The 23,885-nt window shown below is 37.4% G+C and overlaps 1 protein-coding gene across 13 annotated transcripts in view; it reads right to left on the bottom strand.

Moving 5' to 3' along the window:
- Positions 1–23,885, bottom strand: part of FAM169A (family with sequence similarity 169 member A) — an 89,766-nt gene that overhangs the window by 37,446 nt on the left and 28,435 nt on the right. For 7 of the 13 annotated variants that reach the window (XM_517703.9, XM_063810369.1, XM_009449020.5 and 4 more), the window contains one exon: positions 19,713–19,884. The exons of the other annotated variants lie outside the window; for them this stretch is intronic. In XM_517703.9, the coding sequence (XP_517703.7) occupies positions 19,713–19,884 (172 nt within the window). The remainder of the gene's footprint in view (positions 1–19,712; positions 19,885–23,885) is intronic. 13 annotated transcript variants of the gene reach the window in all.

Genomic DNA, 23,885 nt, shown 5'->3' with positions numbered 1-23,885 from the left:
GTCAGAGGCGTCTGAACTAGCACAACTCCATCTTAAATAGGAACTGGGTAAAATGAGGCTGAGACCTACTGGGTTGCATTCCCAGACAGTTAAGGCATTCTAAGTCACAGGATGAGACAGGAGGTTGGCACAAGATGCAGGTCATAAACACCCTGCTGATAAAACAGGTTGCAGTAAAGAAGCTAGCTAAAATCCACCAAAACCAAGATGGCAATGAGAGTGACCTCTGGTTGTCCTCACTGCTACACTCCCATTAGCACCGTGACAGTTTACAAATGCCATGGCAACATCAGGAAGTTAGTTACCCAATATGGTCTGAAAAGGGGAGGCATGAATAATCCACCCCTTGTTTAGCATATCATCAAGAAATAATCATAAAAATGGGCAACCAGCAGTCCTTGGGGCTGCTCTGTGAAGTAGCCATTCTTTTATTCCTTTACTTTCCTAATAAACTTGCTTTCACTTTATGGACTTGCCCTGAATTCTTTCTTGTGCAAGACCCAAAAACCCTCTCTTGGACCCCTTTCCGGTAAGTCTCATCAACAAGCTTGAAATTGAAGGGTTTTCAGAGTAACAATAGCAGTGATCATGAAATTAACACACATTATAAGTAGTGGTAGTCAAGTTTGAAGTACAAAGCAAAAATGAATGAGAAGAGAAAGCACTGTCTAGTTCTAGTTCTCAATACAAAGTCTGAGGATCTATGGTTGTTCATTACTCTACATGCTTCAGGCTCCTTACAAAAGAATACTACTGAAATGCAGAAAGTTTCTCATAAATTGATTTTTTTTTTCTATTTTCACAGAAACATTCCTTCTAGTAAAGGGAAATTCCAGTATCTCAGACTAGTGTTAAAATGGCCAGTTTATGGAACAAGCAGTGTGTTCACAACATTTAAATTTCTTCTACTTTTTACTTGCCGTGTACATGTTCCTTTCAGAAAATCAGAAAATCATACTGGTTCTCTTCCTTCACCTACACTTTACATATTAATACTTCTGCTCTCCAGGGTCTGACTCATACAAATGCAATCAAATAAAGAGCAGAAAAACTTTCCATATTATCAGGGACTTTTAAGATCCACCAAAAGCTGTGGATTTACCTAGTAAAGCAAAAACTATAACCTGCTGTCTTAGGTAAAGTTTTCATTAAATTTACTAGCTCAGATTACATTTAATTTAGCATTGCACATGTCAGATTGTTTATATTCCTCAAAATTCCACATTTTTCTATGTGCTCTGAGTATTGTTATTCACCCCCCGAGACTTCTGCCATTTATCCAAATGCTGATGACTACTAATGTCTATCTTTAACCTCTATAAAGCATGAGACTTCAAAATCAAGAATGAAAGAGCTCATCTGAATGTAAATAAAACAAAATCTACTTGATCATCTCAATAGCTGGAGAAAAGCATTTGACAAAACCCAACCTTTCATGATAAAAATACTCAACTTCCTCAACCTAATACAGGGCATCTACAAAAAAACCACAATTAACATGATAATGGTGAACCACTGGATATTTCCTCCTAAGATCAGGAAAAAGACAAGGATATTTACTCTCACCACTTGCATTCGACATTGTACTAGAGGATCTAGCTAGAATAATTAGGCAAGAAAAAGAAAGAAAAGGCATTCAAGATCAGGAAGCTAAATGCAAAACAGTCTCTATTTGCAGGTAACATGATCTTACATATAGAAAATCCTAAGGAATCCACTTAAAAAACAAAACTATTAAAACTAATAAGTTCAGCAAGGTTGCAGGATACAAGATCAATATATAAAAATCATTTGTATTTCCATACATTAGCAATGAACAATCCAAAAAATGGAATTAAGAAAACCATTCATAATACCATCAAAAAAAAAATAAATTTAACAACAGACATACAAAACTTGTAAAATAGAGATTACAAACATTGTTAAAAGAAATTAGAGAACACCTAAAATAAATGGAAAGACATCTCATGTTCATGGATCTAAAAACTTAATATGCTAAGATGTCCATATTTCCCAATACAACCTACAGACTCAAAATCCTAGCGAATTGTTTTGCAAAAAATTGTCAAGTTCATCCCAAACACACAGGAAAATAAGGAGCCCAAATAGCCAAAATAATCTTGACAAAGAACTTGTCAAGACTGATTCACACTTCCAAATTTCAACTTACTACAAAGCTAGAGTAATCAGGACAGTATGTTACTGGCATGGGAACACATACACAGATCGAAGAAATAGAACTGAGGGTCCAGAAATAAACTGTCGTATTTATGGTCAATCGATTTTCAACAGGGTGCCAAGACAATTCTATGGGGGAAAATCATATATTTAACGAATGCTGCTAGTACAACTAGATATCCAAATGCAAAATAATGATGTCAGGTACCTTCCTAGAATCATATACAAATTTTAACTGCAAATGGATTCTAAACCTAAATATAAGATCTAAAACTACTCAAATTCTTAGAAGAAAACATAGGTGCAAGCCTTTGTCACCTTGGGTTAGGCAGAGCCTTCTTAGATATAACACCAAAAGCACAAGTGACAAAAGAAAAAGTAGATAAATTAGACCTCATCAAAATTAAAAACTTCTGGGCTTCAAAGAACATCATCAAGAAAGTAAGACAACTCACAGAATGGGAGAAAACATTTCCAAAGTATGTATCTGACAAGGGTCTTGTATCTAACACATATGAAGGGCTCTTACAACTCAAAAAGAAAAAAAAGACAACCCAGACTGAAACTAGATTAGTGGTTTCAAGGGACTGTGGGGTAAAGGAAATGGGAAGTGATTGCCAATTAGTACAGGGATTCTTTCTGAGGTGATGAAAATGTTCAGGAATTAGATAGTGGTGATAGCTGTATAAATATATGAATATACTAAAAGTTACTGAATTCTACACCGTAAAAAAGTTAAGTCTATGGTCTATGAATTATAACCGGATGAATCTCAAAATGTGCTGAAAGAACCCAGACCCTGCCCCCTCCACCCAACTGCCAAAAAGAGTATATACTGTATGTCCTTATTTATATAAAATCCTAGAAAAAGCAAACTCATCTACACTAATAGGCAGCAAAGTGTTTCCTCGGGAACAAATGGGAGAGAGGAATAGATTACAAAAGGGCAAAGACAAGATTACAGATACGTTTATTATCTTGATTGTGGTGACGGTTTCATAGCTATATATATATATATATATGTCAAAGCACAATTTTAAACTTTAAATATGGGCAGGTTTTCGTATGTCAGTTATATCACAATAAGGCTGGGAAAAATGTTTTTAAAACAACCCAATTAAAAATGGCAAACGATGGCTAGGTGCGGAGGCTCACGCCTGTAATCTCAACACTTTGGGAGGCCAAGGTGGGCGGATCACCTGTGGTCAGGAGTTCAAGACCAGCCTGGCCAACATGGCAAAACCCGTCTCCACTAAAAATACAAAAATTAGCTGGGCATGGTGGCACACACCTATAACCCCAGCTACTCAAGAGGCTGAGGCAGGAGAATCACTTGAACCCAGGAGGCAGAGGTTGCAGTGAGCTGAGATTGCACCACTGCACTCCAGCCTGGGTGACAGAGCAAAACTCGTCTCAAAGGAAAAAAAAAAAAGGCAAATTATTTGAAATATTTCTATTCAAAGAAGATACACAAATGGCCAATAAGCACGCAAAAAGATGCTCAACATTCTTAGCCACTAGGAAAATGCAAATCAAAATTACAATGGCACAGCTACTTCGTATCTGCTAGGTGAACTATAATCAACATGACAAATAGCAAGTGTTGGCTAAGATGTGGAGAAACTGCAACCCTCACACATTGCTGGTGGGAATGTAACATGGTACAGTCTCTATGGAAGACAGTTTGGCAGTTTCTCAAAAGGCGAAACAGAGTTACCATATGACCCAGCAATTCCACAACTACATACACACTCCAGGAGACTTGAAGACATGTCCAAACAACAACTTGTATACAATTGTTTGTATCAGCATTGTTCAAAATAGCAACAATGACAAAAAACAGAAACAACCCCAAACTGTTATTTATCAACTGATAACAAAACTGGTGTATCTATACAAGGTAATACTATTTGGTCATAAAAAGGAATGAGGTGCTGATACATGCTACAATATGAATAAAACTTAAAAATGTTATGCTAAACAAAAGACGTCAGACACAAAAAGTCACATATTATTCATATAAAATAGATTAGTGGTTGTTGAGGGCTGGGGCCTAGGAGTGAGGAGGAAATGGGGAGAGACTGCTAATGAACAGAGTTTCTTTAGCGGAGGGATGAAAATTATCTAAAATTAGCTGTGGTAATGGTTTCATAATTCTGTGAATGTATTTTTAAAAACTGAATTGTATCCTTTTTTTTTTTTTTTTTTGAGGCAGAGTCTCATTCTGTTGCCCAGGCTGGAGTGCACTGGGCCGTCTTGGCTCAATGCAACCTCCACCTCCTGGGTTCAAGCAATTCTCATGCCTCAGCCTCCCTAGTAGCTGGGATTACAGGTGTGCAGCACCACACACAGTTAATTTTTTGTATTTTTAGTAGAGATGGGGTTTCACTGTGTTGGCCAGGCTGGCCTCAAACTCCTAACCTCAGGTGATCCACCCACCTCAGCCTCCCAAAGTGCTGGGATTACAGGCATTAGCCACCGCACCCAGCCTGAATTGTATATTTTAAATGGGTGAATTGTATGGTATATGAATATCTCAGGTAGTTGTTAAAAATGTAAAAACAAAATATCAACTTACAAGTGACTCCAATAAACCATTTATAATCAGATTTTGCAGACAGCCCCAAAACCTACTCTACCTAGTTTACCAATTTTTTAGTAAACCTCGCCCCTACTCGCCCACTCTAGGAACTCATGTTTGACTCTTCCTTCACAGCCCACGTACAATCCATCAGAAATCCTGCAGGAATCACTTCATAACTAATCTCAAACATGATCACTTCTTACCACCTCTACCCCATCTCCCTTGTCTAAGCTACTGTCACCTCTCACCAGGGCTTCTACAACAGCCTCTTAGCTAGCTGAACTCAACCCTGCCATCTCTGCAGCACCCAGAACCCCTGCACCCAGTTTCCCACAGAGCAGCCAGATTTGCCTTTTTAAAAGACAAACCAGATGTTACTCCTATACCCAAAACCCTTCAATAGTTTCCCATCACCTCCAGAAAAAAATTCAAATTCTTTCTTTGGCCTAAAAAACCTTTCAGGATACAGTCCCTGCCTCTCTCCTAATCCATATCAATCACTATACTCTGGCCACACTGCTCTTACTATTTCTGAAGTATCCCAAACTTGTTTCTGCCTCAGGGCTTCTGCATTTTCAGCTCTTTGCCTGAAAATTTCTTCCCTGATCTCACTATTCCATCACTTCATTCAGACAGACTTCCCCTAACTATTCCGTTTAAAATAGTACCTGCTGTCCCACACGTTCTATTCTTTTAATTTACTTTGGTTGTCTTCACATCATCTGACAGCATATCATCTACTTGTCCATTCATTGCTATGTCTCCTTCTAAAATCTAAGTTCTAAGAGGACAGAGCTTACAAAATATCTATGACTATCTCTCAATTTCTTCCTCTTGCTCTTTCTCACACTTCCCCCACCTCCCTTTCCCTATCTATATGCACTTAAGATCAACTTTTTAATAAATGAATAAATTTCAGCGACACCATTCAGGTCTATGTATTGAATTCAAGAACAGATATTCTGCCACAACTGAGCAGCTGCTTCTTCTCATAGAATCACCATTCATTCTTTGTCCACCCAGGAATATGCCTTCTCTCCCCTTAAAACTTAACACCTCATGAAGCCATCAGTGTGTGACTGTCTCCATTGAAGACATACATAAAGTGAATTTCAGATTCAGATTATCAGATTCAGATTATTCAGAAATTCAGATTATCCTCAGATGAGCGAACCTGTCATATACCACTAGGTATTCTCATTACAGTCTTCATGCTCTATAAATTAGTTAAGGCAATGCTAGCTGCCGTAACAAACCAAACCTGGAATGTTTAACATAATAAAAGTTCCTTTTTTGCTCAAATTAACAGTTACACGTTCTTGGGAAGTGAATGGTTTCCTCCTCACAATCATGCAGGAACTGCTTCAGTTACCTACTGCTGCCTAAAAACCAGCCCAAAACATACTGGCTTAGAACTAAAATTTATTTCCTATTTATCACAACTCTCATAGGGCATCAGCTAGGGCACTGGGATGGCAGAAGATCCAATGGCCTCACTCCTACAGTGGGACAGTCTGTAGCGGCTGCAGGTGGAAGAAACAGCTGGGCTTGTCAGCCAGAGCCTCAGTTCTCTTCAATGGAGCTGCTGGGGTCTCTTCACCTCAGAGTAGTCTCCAGGTCGTTGTATTTCTTACATGGTGACTAGCTTCTAAGAGTGCCAAAGTGGAACCTGCCAGCCTTCTTAAGGCTGAGCACAGTGTTATGCATTCTCCTGGTTAAAGCAAGTTATAGGGCCAGCCCAGATTCAAACAGGCTACACAAGGATGTAAATACTGGGAAGTGTGGTCCACCAGGGCCACCAAGTTCCTTTTATCCTGTGGCTTCCTCATCCCTTACATCTTCAAAGTCCTCTGTATAGATGAGGAAAAGGAATGCATCTTAACCACTTTGACGCAAAGTCACAGGCATCATCTTTTTCATTATTTTGTAGAGAACTAGTCACACAGCCCCATGTAGTTGTAACAGTGACTGGAAAATAGAATCCCTGACTGGGCAGCTCTGGCCAATGACTAGAATATAGAAAATGAACCACAAATATTGTATGGACAGCTAGCAGCCTCAGCTAACTTTCCTCTTATCTCTCAGCAGATCAACATTTCCTTGTTAACTCTCAGGTCATCAGTGGTCACATCTCAGGAGACACTACCTTTTGCCAGGATACTCCCTCCAGTAATGTTTGGTTACTTTAGGCTGTTTTCAGTGTCATTTCCTCATACCAATATTCACAAATACACTCACTTTATACAACAGTTTTGACTGATCTCATCCACGCTGTAAAATTACTTTAAGTATTCTGGGGCCCACATAAATATCCATACCTCTTCCATGTGCTCCAACTTACATGTCTATGTTATGTCTACTTATATATGCCTTAGGGACACATATGCCCATGTCAAAATTGAACTAAAGTATTATCAAACTACTCCTCTTCTTCTATTCCCAATCTTAATTAACAGCCTCCCACCAATACCTAAGCACCCAAGCCAAAGCCATTCAGATTCATCACTAGTTCCTCCACTCCCCCCCTACACACTATGGAGTTACCACACTCTGTCCACCTGAAACTCTCCCTCAGATGTTCCCTTCTCCACTCCTACTGGTGCTTTCCTAGTTCTGGTCCTTCATTCACCTGAACTACTAAAACAGCTCTTTTAATTGACTTCCCTGACTTTAAAATACAATTTTCCAAGTGCTCCCAACAGTATGTCCCTAAAATATTTAATCATGTTACTTCTACATAAAATTATTTGATAGCTTCCTGGCCAATAAAATGCCACACTTCTTAGTAGGACACTTAAGATCCTTTGCAATGGGACCTCCATCTTCACTTCTCCTACTTCTTAGTCCCACCACCTTACTCAGGATGTAGTTCCAAATATGCCCTAAACTTTCATGACTCTCTGCCTTCTGCATATATTTATATTCCATTCATGTTTACCAAGAATGTTCTTTCCCTTCCCCCTTCTCTTACTGACAAACTACTTACCCTTCAAAACTACTTTTAAATATCACTTTCCCAGTCACACCTCCCTCCAGGCAAAATTAACTACTCACTTTCAAAGACTGCTATTGTTGATACCTCAAATATATTACTTACAAAACTGAATTTTGATTATCTAATAATACAGCTTATCGACTATGATGTTGTGGGTTTTCTGTCTCATCCACTAGATTTTTGGTGCTTTGAGAACTGAACCCATGACAAATCATCTTTGTGTTTCCACTGAAGTCAACTCTATCTCTCGAATAAACAGAACCCTTATTGGCAAGCAAGTGGTTTTTCAGATAGCTAGAACTTCACCTCAACAAAGCAGCCATCTCGTTTCCCAATGATACATTTCACGTAGCCACAGAGTAGTACGGGACTCTCACATGCCTTTGCACATTTCCCAAAGACAAGAATCACACCTAGACAGACTCAAGTCCTTAAAATATAATCACACTCTCCCAACAAAAAATTCAGCTGGGTTTCACTTTTAGCTATACTATCAATCCTTATAATTTTACCTCACAATGTTTGTTATTCCTTAAAATAACCTTAAAAGGCCCAGAAATCTGAATTTTAGTGAACAGGAAGTGAGTAATCTGTCCAAAAAAGTAGGGAAGATCATGGACATAGCCCCTAGTAAAAGGTCTGCAAGCCACAAGGAAAGCTGACGAGTAAATGTGGACAAGAAAAAATGCTTCCATTACAAATCACCTCAAATGAAGATTACAAAAATCAGAAATACACTTCCTGGTATCGGTCATAAATCCCTTCAGTAGTGGGCTAAACTGATTTATAGTAGTTGTTGACTAGATTGTTCTTCCCCAAAATATTAAGTCTTCAAATTGGATCAAGGCAATTGACAGTTGAAGCCAAATAACAATGAGTACTTCAAAAATAGTGACTAATGGCTTTTTTTCATTCCCGTTGTTATGAAGATTGCGTACCCACTGCAGAGTGCTGAAGATGGGGTAGCCACGAGGTTGCAAATTCGTGAAGAATCAGCATCATGTTTGGCAGCTGAGTATTGGAGACAGGAGCCTGCCATGAGGTTTTGAGAACAGAGTGCTGTTTTAGAGCTGGCAGCAGCATCTCAGCCCAAGAGAAGGTTATATTCCCAGAGGATGTCAGTCCCAAGGACCAGTAGCTGCCATCAGTTTGGATTCTGAAAACTAACCGGCATCAACACTGGGTGTAGAAACATGCTTGCCTTATGTATCAGAGGACATGCTCAGCAGATCCAAGAGATATATTTGGCAACTTTTTCTAGAAAAGGCACATTGGGTATCATTCATTACATTCTTGAGTTTTTTTGGTTTTTTTTTTTTTTTTTTTTGAGACAGTCTTGCTGTATTGCCCAGGCTGGAGTGTGGTGGCACAATCACAGCTCATTGCATCCTCAATCACCCAGGCCTAAGCAATCCTCCCACCTTGTAGCTGGGACTATAGCTCACAGCACACCTGGCTAAAATTTTTTTTTTGTTAAGACGGATTCTCTATGTTGCCCAGGCTGGTCTCAGGCTCCTGGGCTCAGATGGTCCTCCTGCCTCAGCTTCCAAAGGCACAGGCCAAGTTGTAGCTTTGTCCCTTGCCATCATGCCCAACAAGAGGTTCTATACCTTTTAATGAATTGACTTTCATAAATTGGTTATGTTGGTGGGCAAGTTCTTTAAGCTGGAAATTGTAAATTCCTCCTGAAATGTTTTTTCATGCAGTTACCATGAACTAATACTACAATAAAGGATGGTCTTGGGTGTCAAAAAAAAAAAAAAAAAATAGTGACTAATGATAGTGACCTCAATTGTGTTCTCTGAGCTTATCTACACTAAAATACGGTATGCTATTTACACAAATTTGCATCTTTATATACTTCTTGATATAGGCCAAAAGTCACAAAACTTCCACTGAATTAACCAGTGATTTGTTTTGTATTATTTTAGTAACTGTATGAGACTTTTTCATTAATCTTCTAATTAGCATAGCCCTTTAACAGATAGTCCTGATCATTCCAGGCTGAGAAGGATTTATAAAGTTCAGCTAGTTTTGTGGTAGATAGTGATTATACTTTGGACATGGCCTCATTTTTTTAAATGTATACTTCTTGTTTTTAATCAAAGTCATCCATAACATTGTTTAGAATACAATAGTCGTATAAGACTTAAGAAAAAAAAAAAAGCAGCTCTGTGACCACTTTCCTGATACACACACATACACACATACACACACACACACACACACACACACACACACTTTCTACACCCCAAAAGCAACCATTTTGAAGTCATTTAGCTGATATTTTCGGTATTTACTTCTACTTCTCTAAGTAACTTACTATACCTCTTGATTTCTATTTCTTGATTTTTCCATTTTAGGCATAGATAGCTAGAACTTGGAAGGTGAGAATTTAGCTCTTAAATACATTCACACACCCCAATCTCAACTCCAACATAAACACACTTCCCATACAAAAAACCCCAACACCCCTAAATAGTAATTTGTGATTTGTTAGATCAATTTTCAGTATTTACATTATGACTATATAAATGCTTTTGACAACTGAGCCATATAGTATACCATGAATGTTTATTTTTATCTTTATTCTTATACTTTTTGATTTCCCTTAATAATATTTATTACTATCTCTCTTATCCTCCAAAGTCTCCAGTAACTATGTAAATCTTATCCCATTAAGTTCAAATACATCAGGTATTCTATGAACTCTATCTTCTTAAATCAACGTCCCAGAGCTTTGTGATCTGCTCCAATCTAGATCAGTCAATCTTTAGAAAAAGAAATGTCCAAAAGATCATTCCACAATGATGGAAAAGTTCTGTATCTACTCTGTCCAATGCAGTAGCCACTAGTCACATGTGGCCATTGAGCTCTTAAAATGTGGCCAGCATGACTGAGAAACTGAATTTTAAAATTTAACTTCAACAGCCACATAAAGCTAGTGGTTTTAACAAAGAGCAGCTCCACAACTGACATAGCTGTGATGTTGGATCTCCTTTCTTTTCTCTCTTAGTTTCCCGATCCCATCTTTCCTTCTTGATTTTCTTTATCTTAGGAGAGCACAAACTCTACTCACTTCCAGAAAAGGGGTATATAAAAGGTAAATTGTTTTAAGACTGACAGTCTAGAAATTTCCTTCTTTCACTCTCACTCTTTATTAATTTGACGGGGCACAGAACACACTGGAAATCACTTTACCCTTGGTATCTTAAAGGCATTATTCCACTTCTAGTATTCATGTTGCTGTTGAGAACTCTAGTAACGTTTTGATTCTTGATCTTTTGTCTAAATCATTCTCTCACTTTATGGAGGCTTTCAAAATCTTTTCTCTATTCCAGATGCTCTGAAATTTCACAATAATCTTGGTATGAGTGTATCTTAATTCATTGTGATGGATGCTCAATGGGCCCTTTTAATCTGGAAATGTGTGTTCTACAGTTCTGAGAAATGTTAGTGAATTATTTTATTGGTGATTTTTTCTCCTCCAATTTGTTCTCTCCTCCTGAAACATGTATTATTTAAATAATCCCTCTAATTTTATCGTCTCTTCCTATTTACCATAATTTAGGTTTGTTTTTTGTTGTTTCTGCACTCCTTTCTGATCAACCTCCTCCAACTCTATTGGATTTGTTTTAGTTTCTAAGAGCTCTGTGAACATTCTTGTTCTTATTTCATAAATGCAATGACTAACTTTTCCAAAAATTTTAAGGGCCACATTTTTTGCATTGTCTTCTCCTCCAAATCTCTTTTACTCTCTTTTGCTTTAATCACCATTTTTCACATCAGTGGCCTTCCTTACCTATGACTATCTGTTCATAATTAAGAATGAGATATTAAAAAGCTAATTAGAAGCTCTGTGTGTATGGTGGGGCTTGCTGGCAATGGACCTCACAGCAGGATGATATGGCTGGAGCCTTTCCTAGGGGAACCATTTATATTGGTATTTTTAGTTTCTTTTTTCTTTTGGCCTGGTCAAACTCCTCAAAGGAGACATTTTTGCTCATGTAGCCATAAAATAATTTTGAAATACCATATATTCACACATCCTTGTGATATCTAAAAATTTTCATCTAAGTTTCAATCAGTAATTACAGAAGATGTTATTTCTGACATATTGTTGACTTTTAAAAAACTATTTTAAAAACAATTGTAGACTTATAGAAAAGTCACAAAAACATTACAAAGAGCTCCCATATACCCTTCACCCTAATGTTAACATCCTACATAGCCAAAATACTATTATCAAAACCAGGAAATTAACATTGCTATAATACTGTTAGCTAAACTACAGACTTTATTCAAATTTCACACATCATTCCACTAATGTTCTTTTCTGTTTCAGAATCCAATCCAGAATTCCTTCCTGCATTTAGTTTAATATATCCCTAAACTCTGGTCTTTGATAATTCCTCCATCTCCCCTTGTCACTCATAACCTTGACACTATGGCTGATTGTCAGTTACTTTATAGAATAACTCTCCTAATTTGGCTTTGTCTAATGTTTTCTCATGAATGAACTGAGATCATAAATTCTGGGCAAAAATGCTACAGAATGATACTGTGTCCTTCTCAGTACATCATATATCATGGGATACATGATGCTGATATGTCTTATTACTAGTGATGTTAACCATAATCTGTTGGTTAACATGGTACCTGCCAGGTTTCTCTGTGTAAATTTACCATTTTTCCCTTTGCAGTTAATAAATAACATTGACTTAAAGAAAAACAAAACTATTACATCCTTCTTTTATATGTATCAAATGGACTCTAGAAACTATAATCAATGTGATAACTGTTACCATCCACTGAACAAACTATTCCTTAACACAGTTTTACACTGTTCCTTCTTCTCCTTGCACTAATATTTCTATGATATTTATTCCACAGAATGTTATCCTGATGTAATATTTTTATGCATGGAAGTTTACTGATTATCCAATCATTTTTCTCTACAAGAATATATTTGTATATAAATTCTAAAAATATCTTGTGATCCTAATGTTCTAAGTATTGATCCAAAAGAAATTTGGAATTATTATAATTATTATATTAGTATACAACAAATCAAAACACATATATCGGGAAAACTAATTACTAAGCAAAATAAAACCAAATATTATTTTAAATACAACTGTTAATGAAATAGATGGAGCTTATCTTTTTTTTTTTTTTTTTGAGATGGAGTCTCTGTCACCCAGGCTGGAGTGCAATGGTGCAATCTCGGTTCACTGCAACCTCCACCTCCCGGGTTGAAGCGATTCTCCCACCTCAGCCTCCTGAGTAGCTGGAATTACAGGAACCCGCCATCACGCCCGGCTAATTTTTCTATTTTTTTTTGTACAGACAGAGTTTCACCATGTCGTCTAGGCTCATCTTGAACTCCTGACCTCGGGTGATCTGCCCACCTTGGCCTCCCAAAGTGCTGGAATTACAGATGGGAGCCACCATGCCTGGCCTGGAGTGTATCATTTTTTAATTGGTTTATGAGTTCATGAATTACTTACTACCAGAATGAGACAAAGTTCAGCATTAATCCTATTCCTATTTTTTTATTTTTATAGATATAAGTGCTTAAGAACCTTGTTCAAATAAGAAGGAACCAGAAAACCCTTCGTTATAGCAATGTAAGTGTCCTTAGTTATGTGCCACATATCACACAGTGATCTATTATAAAAAATTATCTTTAATAATCTGGCATTATTAAACACAACTCAAATCCTCTTTCATTTTTGTTGAAAACAAATAGAAACCACCTGACTTACAAAAGAATATCATCTAATTATATCCAGTCACTTTTACACTACCACAAAACTATTTAGAGGCCTCTCCCTGCCTTCTTTTTTCTTTTTTTAAAGTGGGACTTCCAGACCTTTTTACAACTCCAGATTAGCAAGATAAAGGTTAGATGAAAGATATACCTTCATTTTGTAAAATGGGAGAAGGAAGATAATTTATTCCCTAACACAAATGTTGCCACCATACCTGAAAGTCTTCATGTGCCCCCAGGAGCATGTCTTTTCCCAGAGCAAGGCTGGGGTAACTGTCCAGCTGTGCTGCATTAGGGAAGGAACTTTCAGCCAATCCTTTTCTAAAGCTCCACCTCCCAGAAGTAGCTAGTGTTATAATGACTGAACTTTTTAAAGGTTCTAAAATATAAATGTGGTGCTTCCTGCCTCGGGCAATGGCATCTTAGGATTCAGTTACTACATAATCTACCCTTTTCCCAGATTATAAAGTTTTGTTGCTGTTACACTCCCCTCTTATTCACTTCGTCATGTGGGATTTAAGCTGTTTAAAAATGTCTTTGGTGTCATTCTGGTGGTGTTGCAAGAGAGAGTAGAGGCTGAGGCACGTGTTCAACCCACCCTCTTTAACCAAAGCATTAGCACTATAGCCACACCCTGCCTACCACTAGCAATATAAACTCCTCAACATGCCATCCAAATTTTCACTATAAAATTCTGAGAAAAGTTTGCAAGAGTACATGTATGACTTATACAGACTTTGAATACAAAGTTCTACGCCTGAGGTCAATGAATTTTGAATGGTGTCCTGAATAAACTAAAAATATTACATAACACTTAGTATAGCAATTATTGTAAAACTCAGTATAGAACAATTTTTTCTTCTTTTACGCTCCCTTCTGTGTCATAAAAAGGCTTTCTCTGCAGTTTTCATCCTTTTATAAACTATTTTTGCAGGTAAGTTTTTGTTACACATGAAGTACTCAAACGGAACGACTATAAAATATCTGATTTTGCAACCATGAACATTTTCTATTATCTTTCATCAAGTGCTTTCCTTTAAGTCTTTAGTGCCATGCCATAAGATAAAGGTATTTGTGGATTTAGCATCTATGGTTTCTTGTGAATGCAAGGCACCACGCAGGTCCAAGATAGGCAATAATTTGTCATTTTCCTATGACACAGATCTAATCTCTATTTGTTGCTAAGCCCGTGTTTTATGAATTAAGTTATATAAACACAGGTACAAAGAAAAGTAATAGCAAGATTTCCTTCCTTAAATAGAAAACTAAAATACTTGAGAGGCTGAGGCAGGTGGATCAATTGAGCCTAGGAGGTTGAGGTTGTAGTGAGCCATGATTGCGCAACTGCACTCCAGCCTGGGCAACAGAGCAAGACCCTAGCTCAAAAAAATAATTAAACGACCCTCTACAAGAAGCCCGGCAGGCGTGGTGACTCACGCCTATAATCCCAGCACTTTGGGAGCCCAAGACAGGTGGATCATCTGAGGTCAGGAGATCGAGACCAGCTTGACCAACATGGTGAAACCCCATCTCTATGAAAAATACAAAATTAGCCGGGCGTAATGGCACGTGCCTGTAACCCCAGCTACTCAGAAGGCTGAGGCAAGAGAATCGCTTGAACCCAGGAGGCAGAGGTTGAAGTTAGCCGAGGTCGTGCCACTGTACTCCAGCCAGCCTGGTGACAGAGTGAGACTCCATCTCAAAAAAAAAGAAATATGGGGAATAAAATACAGATCACTTAATGATTTATTCCCTAAGGTGGTAGCATTTTGAATGTTCTACCAAAAGTAATTACTGTATCAACTTTGTTAATCTAATGGTCATTAGGAAAAAGTAAACAGCACAATATTAGAAAAATTAAATAATTCCATTTACCTAGATAAGAATCCCCCTCACACAACAACATAAAAAGAGAGGAAAGAGAAGCCCTTGATGATGGGGCACTTGCAACTTGACTTTAGGATTACAGATTACTATAAAACTACCTATAATATAGGAAAAGAAAGAAGTAAACTATAACTCTTCAATGTCGAACATGATGTGCTCAATAAATATCTTTTATTACTAGTCATGATCTGTTGCTACAAGCCTAAAAAACTGACAAGGATAATGAAAACCAAACTTGATAAGTAGAGGGACTGTTAACTATGGATCCTGTGAAGATGTGCTCTAATCCCACTAAGCAATAATGACAACTACAGAAAAAAATACTAACTATCCCAGTGGATTGTGGGGAAGGTGCCAATAGACACAGGAGATTATGAGAAATACAATGCAACGGGTGTCTACTATTAGGAACTATCATTAAATAATTCCTAGCCTTAGAAATGTTATTCAAAAAAACTGCATATATCCCAGTTCACTATAGATCATGTACCTGTCACCATGACTATACATCACATATCTATTTTTTTTTAAACAGGGAATACATAATTTTTACAGTCTGTATTTAAGGAATAACAAGATAATGCCCAAACTTGAAACTATAATGTCTGAAAATTAACCTACTAAGAATAAATCATAAAAGCATTTGACCCAAAATATTGATATATAAATGAGTAGCTGAAGAGTTTTGCATTTTCATAATTTCGCCTATTGAGAAATAATCTTTATTCCTATATAGCATAATGTCTCAGGGTCATACACTGGGGCTTTGATGACAAAACACTACCTGCATTTACTCTTATTGAATCTTCTCTTCTCAAGACTCCAAGAAATAAATCTTCCTTTACTATCTATCGTAGGCTTTCAACTTAACAACCTTTCTCTTAAATTCAACTTTTCTTTTGAAAGCCAGACCTGAGACCAAGGATTTCTGCCCACAGACAGTCCCCACTTCTAACCACAGAATTCAGAAAACTTTAGAGCCAAAAGAAGTCTCAATGATCATCTGTGGTCAAGCCTAATTCCCTTATTTAAAGGAGAAAAGTAAAAGCCAAAAAAAGACTGCTACACAACTTACAAGTTAATAGCAATACTATAACAAAACCCAAAATCTCTTTGATACTAATATTAGATTTTGTCTTAAGATAATTTCTGAGTTGTACAGTAGACTAAATAGCGAAGTTTCTAAAGAATAGATTGACTTGTCTGAAAAAGCTGTCCCAATTATTTCATTAATAATTTCTTCAAACTCAAACTCATCAGCAGTCTTGAGGTATGCAAATGAAAAAGAATAGAGAGTAACTAAGGTACAGATTGAATAACCCTTACCCAAAATGCTGAGAACCAGAAGTGACTGGATTTCAGATTTTGGGGGGAATGTTGGAATATTTGCATTTTCCTTACTTGTTGGGCAACCCTAATCCAAACATCCAAAATCTGAAATGCCCCAACAAGCATTTCCTTTGAGGGTCTTGTTGGCGCTCAGAATGTTTCAAATTTTGGAGCATTTTGGATTTCAAATTTTCAGATTAGAGATATTCAATCTGTGTATTTTCAAATTTCTTATGAATCCTTTCACTGTCCTCGACTTGTGAGGAGTGTGGTATACGTCAAGTTATAAATCATTTTGCTTTGTTCTGCTTCCTCCCTAGAGCTTAAGCACAGATTTGAACCAGCCATCATAACCAAAAACATTATGAGACACGGACAGATCTCAAGAATTAACCATGACTTGAAATCAGTGACAATACCTTCAATCTCACTCAATGTTCTTTTTCAAAAATATTTGATGAAAGAATCAATTACGTTAAGTAAACAACTGTTAGTCAAGGAAGTAAAAACTTATTTTACCAATAAATTAAGATAAATTCAGGAACCACAAGCAACTATTTTCTGAAGCTTTCCTTCAACTGCAAAATAAACACTAATTTAAAATTTTTTTTTACTTCATTTGAAAGACTAGGTTTGAAACATTTGGTGCTTCTGCAGAATTGTTTGAAAATATAAAACATCATATAAATAATGAGAAAAAATGAAATACACCTTAAAGAAATGAGCTCACTACATTAAAATAACAGTAGAAAAAAAACAACCAAAAAAACGCAAATATCTTTATAAGAAAACTATCTACCTAACCCAAAAAACAAACAAACTGTAAGTCTCTCACAGTGATCTATTTCAGGCAAAGAAGAATTTATATAGTTTCTTGAATTTCATTGTACTGTAAGAGAATTTGACCTCATAAACAAAGTCTCCTTTTTCTATCAAGGCTATTCTATGTCCTAATAGCCCCATAAACTTATTTGCTATTTTAAAAATCATAAATAATAAATGATTTCACAAGACTTTCATTCAACTACAAATTTTCTTAATAAAGATTTTATCTTTTTGCTACTAGTGTAGAAAAAAGTATTACATATGTATCAGTATATATATGAAATATGTTTATATAAATACATACTTTGTATGTTTATATACTTTATATATATAAACATATATATATATATATATATACACACACACACACACACACACACACACACACACACACACACATCAGAAATACTTCCATCACAAGGTGTTTAGTATTTGTTCTGGACAATTTCTCTAAAATATTTAAATTATGTTTAGGTTTCCTTTGTAGAAAAAACACTTCCAGCCTGAATTAAATGGCTACTGATTCAAAGGCTAGTATAAGCCCACTTAACTCCATTGTTATCTGGTACAACGGGGAAAGAACTAAAATAGTAAAGATGTAAGACAATTAGAGATATATGGAAGGGACTAAAAGTGGCAGATACAGTAGCACCTGGAAACTCAATGCTATAAAATAGTTAACTACCAGAACAAGCAGAAATAGAGGCTAGGTGCCAGAGAAGGAGCCTCAACATGCATAATAAGAAGAGCACACTCCTGCAGTTAAATACTGATCAGAAACACTAAATAGGAAGGCTGTGCCTTTGTGTGTCTTTCATAGAAAGAAGCCCTCAATACAAAAGTATAAACTAGTTGTGCTCCAAATGTCTATCAGGTAGGAAACTCCCCTGGAGCCAGTATTAGAAACAAAAAGCCTCCAATTCCCACAGGAATTGCCTTATATAAAATAAATCACAAAGCAATTAATTCACACCCCAACTGCAAACATTAAAACATTTAAAAACAACAAAGTGATGTCTTCTCTGCAATGCACACTAAATTTCCATTGAAAACTCTTTCTCCTCATGTATAATCAGTATTTTTCTGAAGTTACAAAAGTTACTGGTTCTATTTCAAATTTATACAAGAACAGAGACAATAAAGGGCACCCAAAGTATTTACCTAAAGAAAAACCATTTTAAACTGCACATCAGTTTTTTATTCTTGGGAAAAAATGACCTTCCTTTTATGGACTATACGCACTAATTCTCATCACAAATGTGTACTAATTATGGGATCAAGGTATCAGTCACAACTGTTCATTAGATCAGCAGTGAATTTGGTAGGATCTTTAGACTGGATGTGACCAGAAGAACTAAGTTTGGAAAATCTGAAATGGAAATAAAAAGAAACTAAGTGTATTCTCTGTGAAAGGTCTTTTGGTCAAGGTACAAAACAAGGCAGACTTTGTTCTTTGATGGTCACAAGGTGTGGGTTGTATGTGCACACAGAGTAAGTAGGTTAGAGCTTCCTGGCTCCAGCTGCTCTAGGGAGCTGAATGAATGGGAGTACAGGTAAAGCAGGTATGAGGTTGCACTATTTTTTAAGGATAGGGTATAGTTGGCTCTTACGATCAGAAACCCAAACTTTAGAGTAACAATTTCAAAGCTGTTTGTATTTACTAAATATATTAAAGCATTTTGTTTTTCTTGGTAATTAGCCAAGTTGCCCTTTCATATGTCAGGCTGAATGAGGTGTGCTATGCATAAACAGGCTATGCATTTGGGCCACAGGTAGACTGGGGTTTTAGAAGGAACCTGTAACAGTAACAGCAACAGGAATCAAAGTAAACAACAACTTTTGGAAACGTGAGGGCTAGAAGATAGACAAATATGAGGTTCAACGTACAACTGTGTCTCCATATATATGGAGAAATCTTCTTCGGGATCAAATGTTTATTTTTATTTTGTTTTTTCAAAACACTTTCCCAACAATCCTCACTGTCATAGGATGGTAGAATCAAAGTACTCCCAAGAAATACTAATTAAAATCACCTCAATTTGCATGCTAGAGATTAATTTAACAGAGATATTGATACAGTTGGAGGGGTCTAAAATAGAGATTTCCATAATACACAGTTTAAATAACTTTTAAAGACTCACCTGTAGGCTTAACTGAATAAAACCCAATGGCCTCTCCTTTCTTCCACAGAATCTTAGCATAATCAGTACTGCTATGACACAGGAATGGGATCTCATTTCTCTCCATTTCCTGTTTTCTATAAATAATTCGATTCAGAACATACAGAACCACTCTCTCCCCAAGAGTGCTCACCTACAAAGAGAGTCAAACACCAGGCACAGCAGTTATAATATGCATCAATCGCAAGATGCTATTTACTTTGCTCCCTGCTCCCATACCTCATACTGGAATTCAAAGCACTTCAAATGCATTCAAAACAATTTGCAGAACATTTTATTACCACAGAGATGAGACTAATCATTCACATAGATTACAATCCATTTCCACACACACATATTATGCATAGAATACTGCCTTTCAACAAAATTCTAAATCGGGCAAAAAACAGGTCCCCAATGTACCAATCCCGAGCATGTCTTTCAGCACTCACCATCTTCTTTCTGCTTCCAGCTGCCCAGATCCAGGGTCTTACCAACCCTAATCACAGCCCTCACTATAGTGAACTACTTCAACTGCTTTTCAGTCTCCACATTAAAAAAAAAAAAAAAAGGCAGAAGGCAGCTTAGTGTTATCCCCTGAACACTTTAAGAACAATTACATCATTTGGTGAGGGAAGCCATAATTACACTCTTGGGAAAGAAATGCGTCTCATCTTTTCCTGGTAAAATGTTCATTTAATAGCCCTATCTTTGCTGTCAACAAAGACGGGGATACCAAAGAAGTCTAATAAAAACATACTTAGGGCAGTAATAGAACAGAAACAGAGTCTCACTTCCTACACACAGGGCTACATGGTCACAGGGACCACACCAACACTCAGAACTTTCTGATATCAAATAGTGAGGTGTTCCTGATACACAGGCCAGTACGGGGACTCATGCCTGTAATCCCAGCACTTTGGGAAGCTGAGGTGGGTGGATCGCTTGAGCTCAGGAGTTTGAGACCAGCCCGGGCAACATGGCAAAACCCACCCGTCTCTACAAAAAATACAAACGTTAGCCAGGTATGGCTGAGCACACCTGTAGTCCCAGCTATTCGGGACGCTAAAGGGGGAAGATCACTTGAGCGCAAGAGGTTGAGGTTGCAGTGAGCTGTGACTGCACCACCGCACTCCAGCCTGGGCGACAGAGTGAGACTGTGTCTCAAAAAAAAAAAAAAAAAAAAAAAATCTGTACATAAGCCTATATTCCCCCAGGTCTCTTAAAACAACTTCAGGCTCTAATTAGTTTAGTGGATAGAGAAAAGATTGACCATATACATATACTACTCTCAAAAATACCCCTGGCAGGGGATCTCACATAACAAACATAGGAAATAGCAGCCGACTAGCAATAGCTTCCAAGACAACCCATTCCTTCCTTGAACCCACAGTTCTGACCAACAACAATTCTTCCTTATTCAGAGCTGAAATCTATTTCTCAAAGACTATATTTTGATATTCTGCAGCCACATAGCCTATAAATATTTGAAGATAGAGCCATGATGTTCCCCTAAATTTCACAGCAACGTTAAACATGGTTATAAATGAAGGAAAAGGCTAATCTAACACAATTTGGGGTACTCTTGCCATTTCAGTGCTCTCTCTCTTGAAATTGTTCCAGATCCATAACATCTCTCTTCATGTTCGGGATGTGGATTTCATGAAGATATTTTGAAGGTGCTGCTGAGACAATGGGGCTTTTCTATATAAACAAAGTTTTTATTAGCTTTTTTGCTTATCTGGATTTTACTGCTAATTAATTAAAGCCCAATACTTTTTCATACGTACTGTTGTTTCAGTTTGGTGTTCATGGTGTACAGTTAATTTTTTGAACCTATAGGTATTACATTTCTCCCTATTTAATTTTATTATGTTAGATCTTTCTCTTTGTTTTTTAATTCTGCCCTTCACAGATTAGCTCCTCCATTCAGCACAGTGACATGCAGAATTGATAAGCATGCCTCTAAGTCACTGACAAAATGAAGGACACAATGGACAAAGTCTCGCAGCATACTACTGAGGACCTCCCGTCCATATAATTGAGCATCAGTTTCCAGGTACAGAGAGGTTTATAAAAATAAAGTCAACTTGCTCCAAGTTAAGTGTTTGTTAAGTACAAAAAGGGTTACACCCTTCTGTAACTTTACCAACCAATTTTTCCTTACTGGCCAGGATTTGACTGGAATAGCAGTCCCCCTTCACTGATTTCTCTATTTAAGAGGGAACATAGGCCAGGAGTGGTGGCTCACACCTGTAATCCCAGCACTGTGGGAGGCCAAGGCAGGTGGATCACTTGTGGTCAAGAGTTCGAAACCAGCCTGGCCAACATGGCGAAACCGCATCTCTACTAAAAATACAAAAATTAGCTGGGCAAGGTGGCACACACCTGTAGTCCCAGCTACTCGGGAGGCTAAGGCAGGAGAATTGCTTGAACCCGGGAGGCAGAGGTTGCAGTGAGCCGAGATCATGCCACTGCACTCCAGCCTGGGTGTCAGTAAGCCTGTGTCAAAAAAAAAAAAAAAAAAAAGAGGGAATGTTGTCCCTAAGGTAACTAAGGCTGAAAGAGTCCACATAGTTGTAGTCTTATTTTTGGTTTTGATTCCTCCTCTTTTCCCAATCCAAATCTGGAGGTTTCATAGTTTCTCCACTTGAACAGCAAAAGCTACAATATACCATCATATTAAGATTTTCCCTTCTCCTTCTCCGTCCTTTAGCCTTCATATCTATAATATGCCAAACCTCAGTCATGTTAAAACACATCAGAATGCTTATTTTCTTGACATACATACTTCTTTTTCACTATCAGAACTGTTCCTGAGAACACATTATACTCCTTTATTGCTATCTACTCCTCCAATTTTACAGCTTTATGCAGGGATATAATTCCCTCCTCCCCTTCAGTTTTTGTTCAAAGTTTCTTATCAGACTGGCAGATAACCAGGTACACACATTCTCCGAGCCTTCAGCGGATGGGCCTACCACTTTGGGAATCTTAAGACACACTGAAGAATTAATGCAATATCCAAAAGTTACTAATACTTAATAATACTAAGTGCATTATTCTCTTATCCTCCCATCTCTTTCAAAGTTCCCAACTCAAAGGGAAGAAATAAAAACACCCTAGTAACCTGCAAGTTTCTTCAGTTTCTTTTTTTCCTGCTGCCACTGCCCCTTTAAGCAAGCATCAAGTTTTGCTTTTCTGTGAATTGGAGTAACAGGATCAAAATTTCTTGATATGCTTTCCTTGTTTCTTCTGACTGGTTCAACTACCCACAAAAAAAATGAACAGTAGCTGGAACCCTGTGAATCTGACAAGTTTTTACAGAGTTGGCCTATCCTAGAAGTGTTCTAAAGGAAGAATATCAAGACACATATATATTTCTGTTAAATTCATTCTCCTGTTGGCTGGGCGTGGTGGCTTATGTCTGTAATCCTAGCACTTTGGGAGGCTGAGGCAGGTGGATCACTTGAAGTCGGGAGTTCGAGACCAGCCTGACCAACATGGAGAAGCGTCGTCGCTACTAAAAATACAAAATTAGCCGGGCATGGTGGCGTATGTCTGTAATCCCAGCTACTCGGGAGACAGAGGCAGGAGAATCGCTTGAACCCAGGAAGCTGAGGTTGTGGTGAACAGAGATAGCACCCCACTCCAGCCTAGGTGACAAGAGCGAAACTCCATCCCAAAAAAAAAAAAAAAAATTCATGATCCTCATTAAGGGTCTCTTTCTTTTAGGATTAACAAGACACTCTATACTTAATTAATGAATAGTACTGCTTCTCCAAAAAGTCAGTATTCTTTTTAAGTAAGCAAAGTCTAATGCACTTCTACCAAGTCAGTTTCCTATTTCTCCAATATTATTATAAATCTCACTCTTCCAGCCACCAAAGATTTCATCTTTTTTTTATTATGCCCTGCCTCCTCAAATATGTTACATCTTGGTTTCTATGGATTTTCCATACCCTGTCCTATTTATCCTCCAATAACTAGAGCACCAGAGATGTCTCTTAAACCCTTTCATCTCTAGCATGAAAACCAGCTTCCTTCCTGCAACATTCTTCAGCTGGCTGCCTTCTACTATAACCCTGCCGAGGTTGGAAGCTTGCTCTCTCCTGAACCTGGTCATTCCACTGTTAGGAACACTATATAGACCAC

Source organism: Pan troglodytes, chromosome 4 (assembly GCF_028858775.2).
Source record: "Pan troglodytes isolate AG18354 chromosome 4, NHGRI_mPanTro3-v2.0_pri, whole genome shotgun sequence".
Lineage (NCBI taxonomy): Eukaryota > Metazoa > Chordata > Mammalia > Primates > Hominidae > Pan > Pan troglodytes.
The sequence above is the reverse complement of the archived record's forward strand: the minus strand, read 5'-3'. Positions and strand labels throughout refer to the sequence as shown.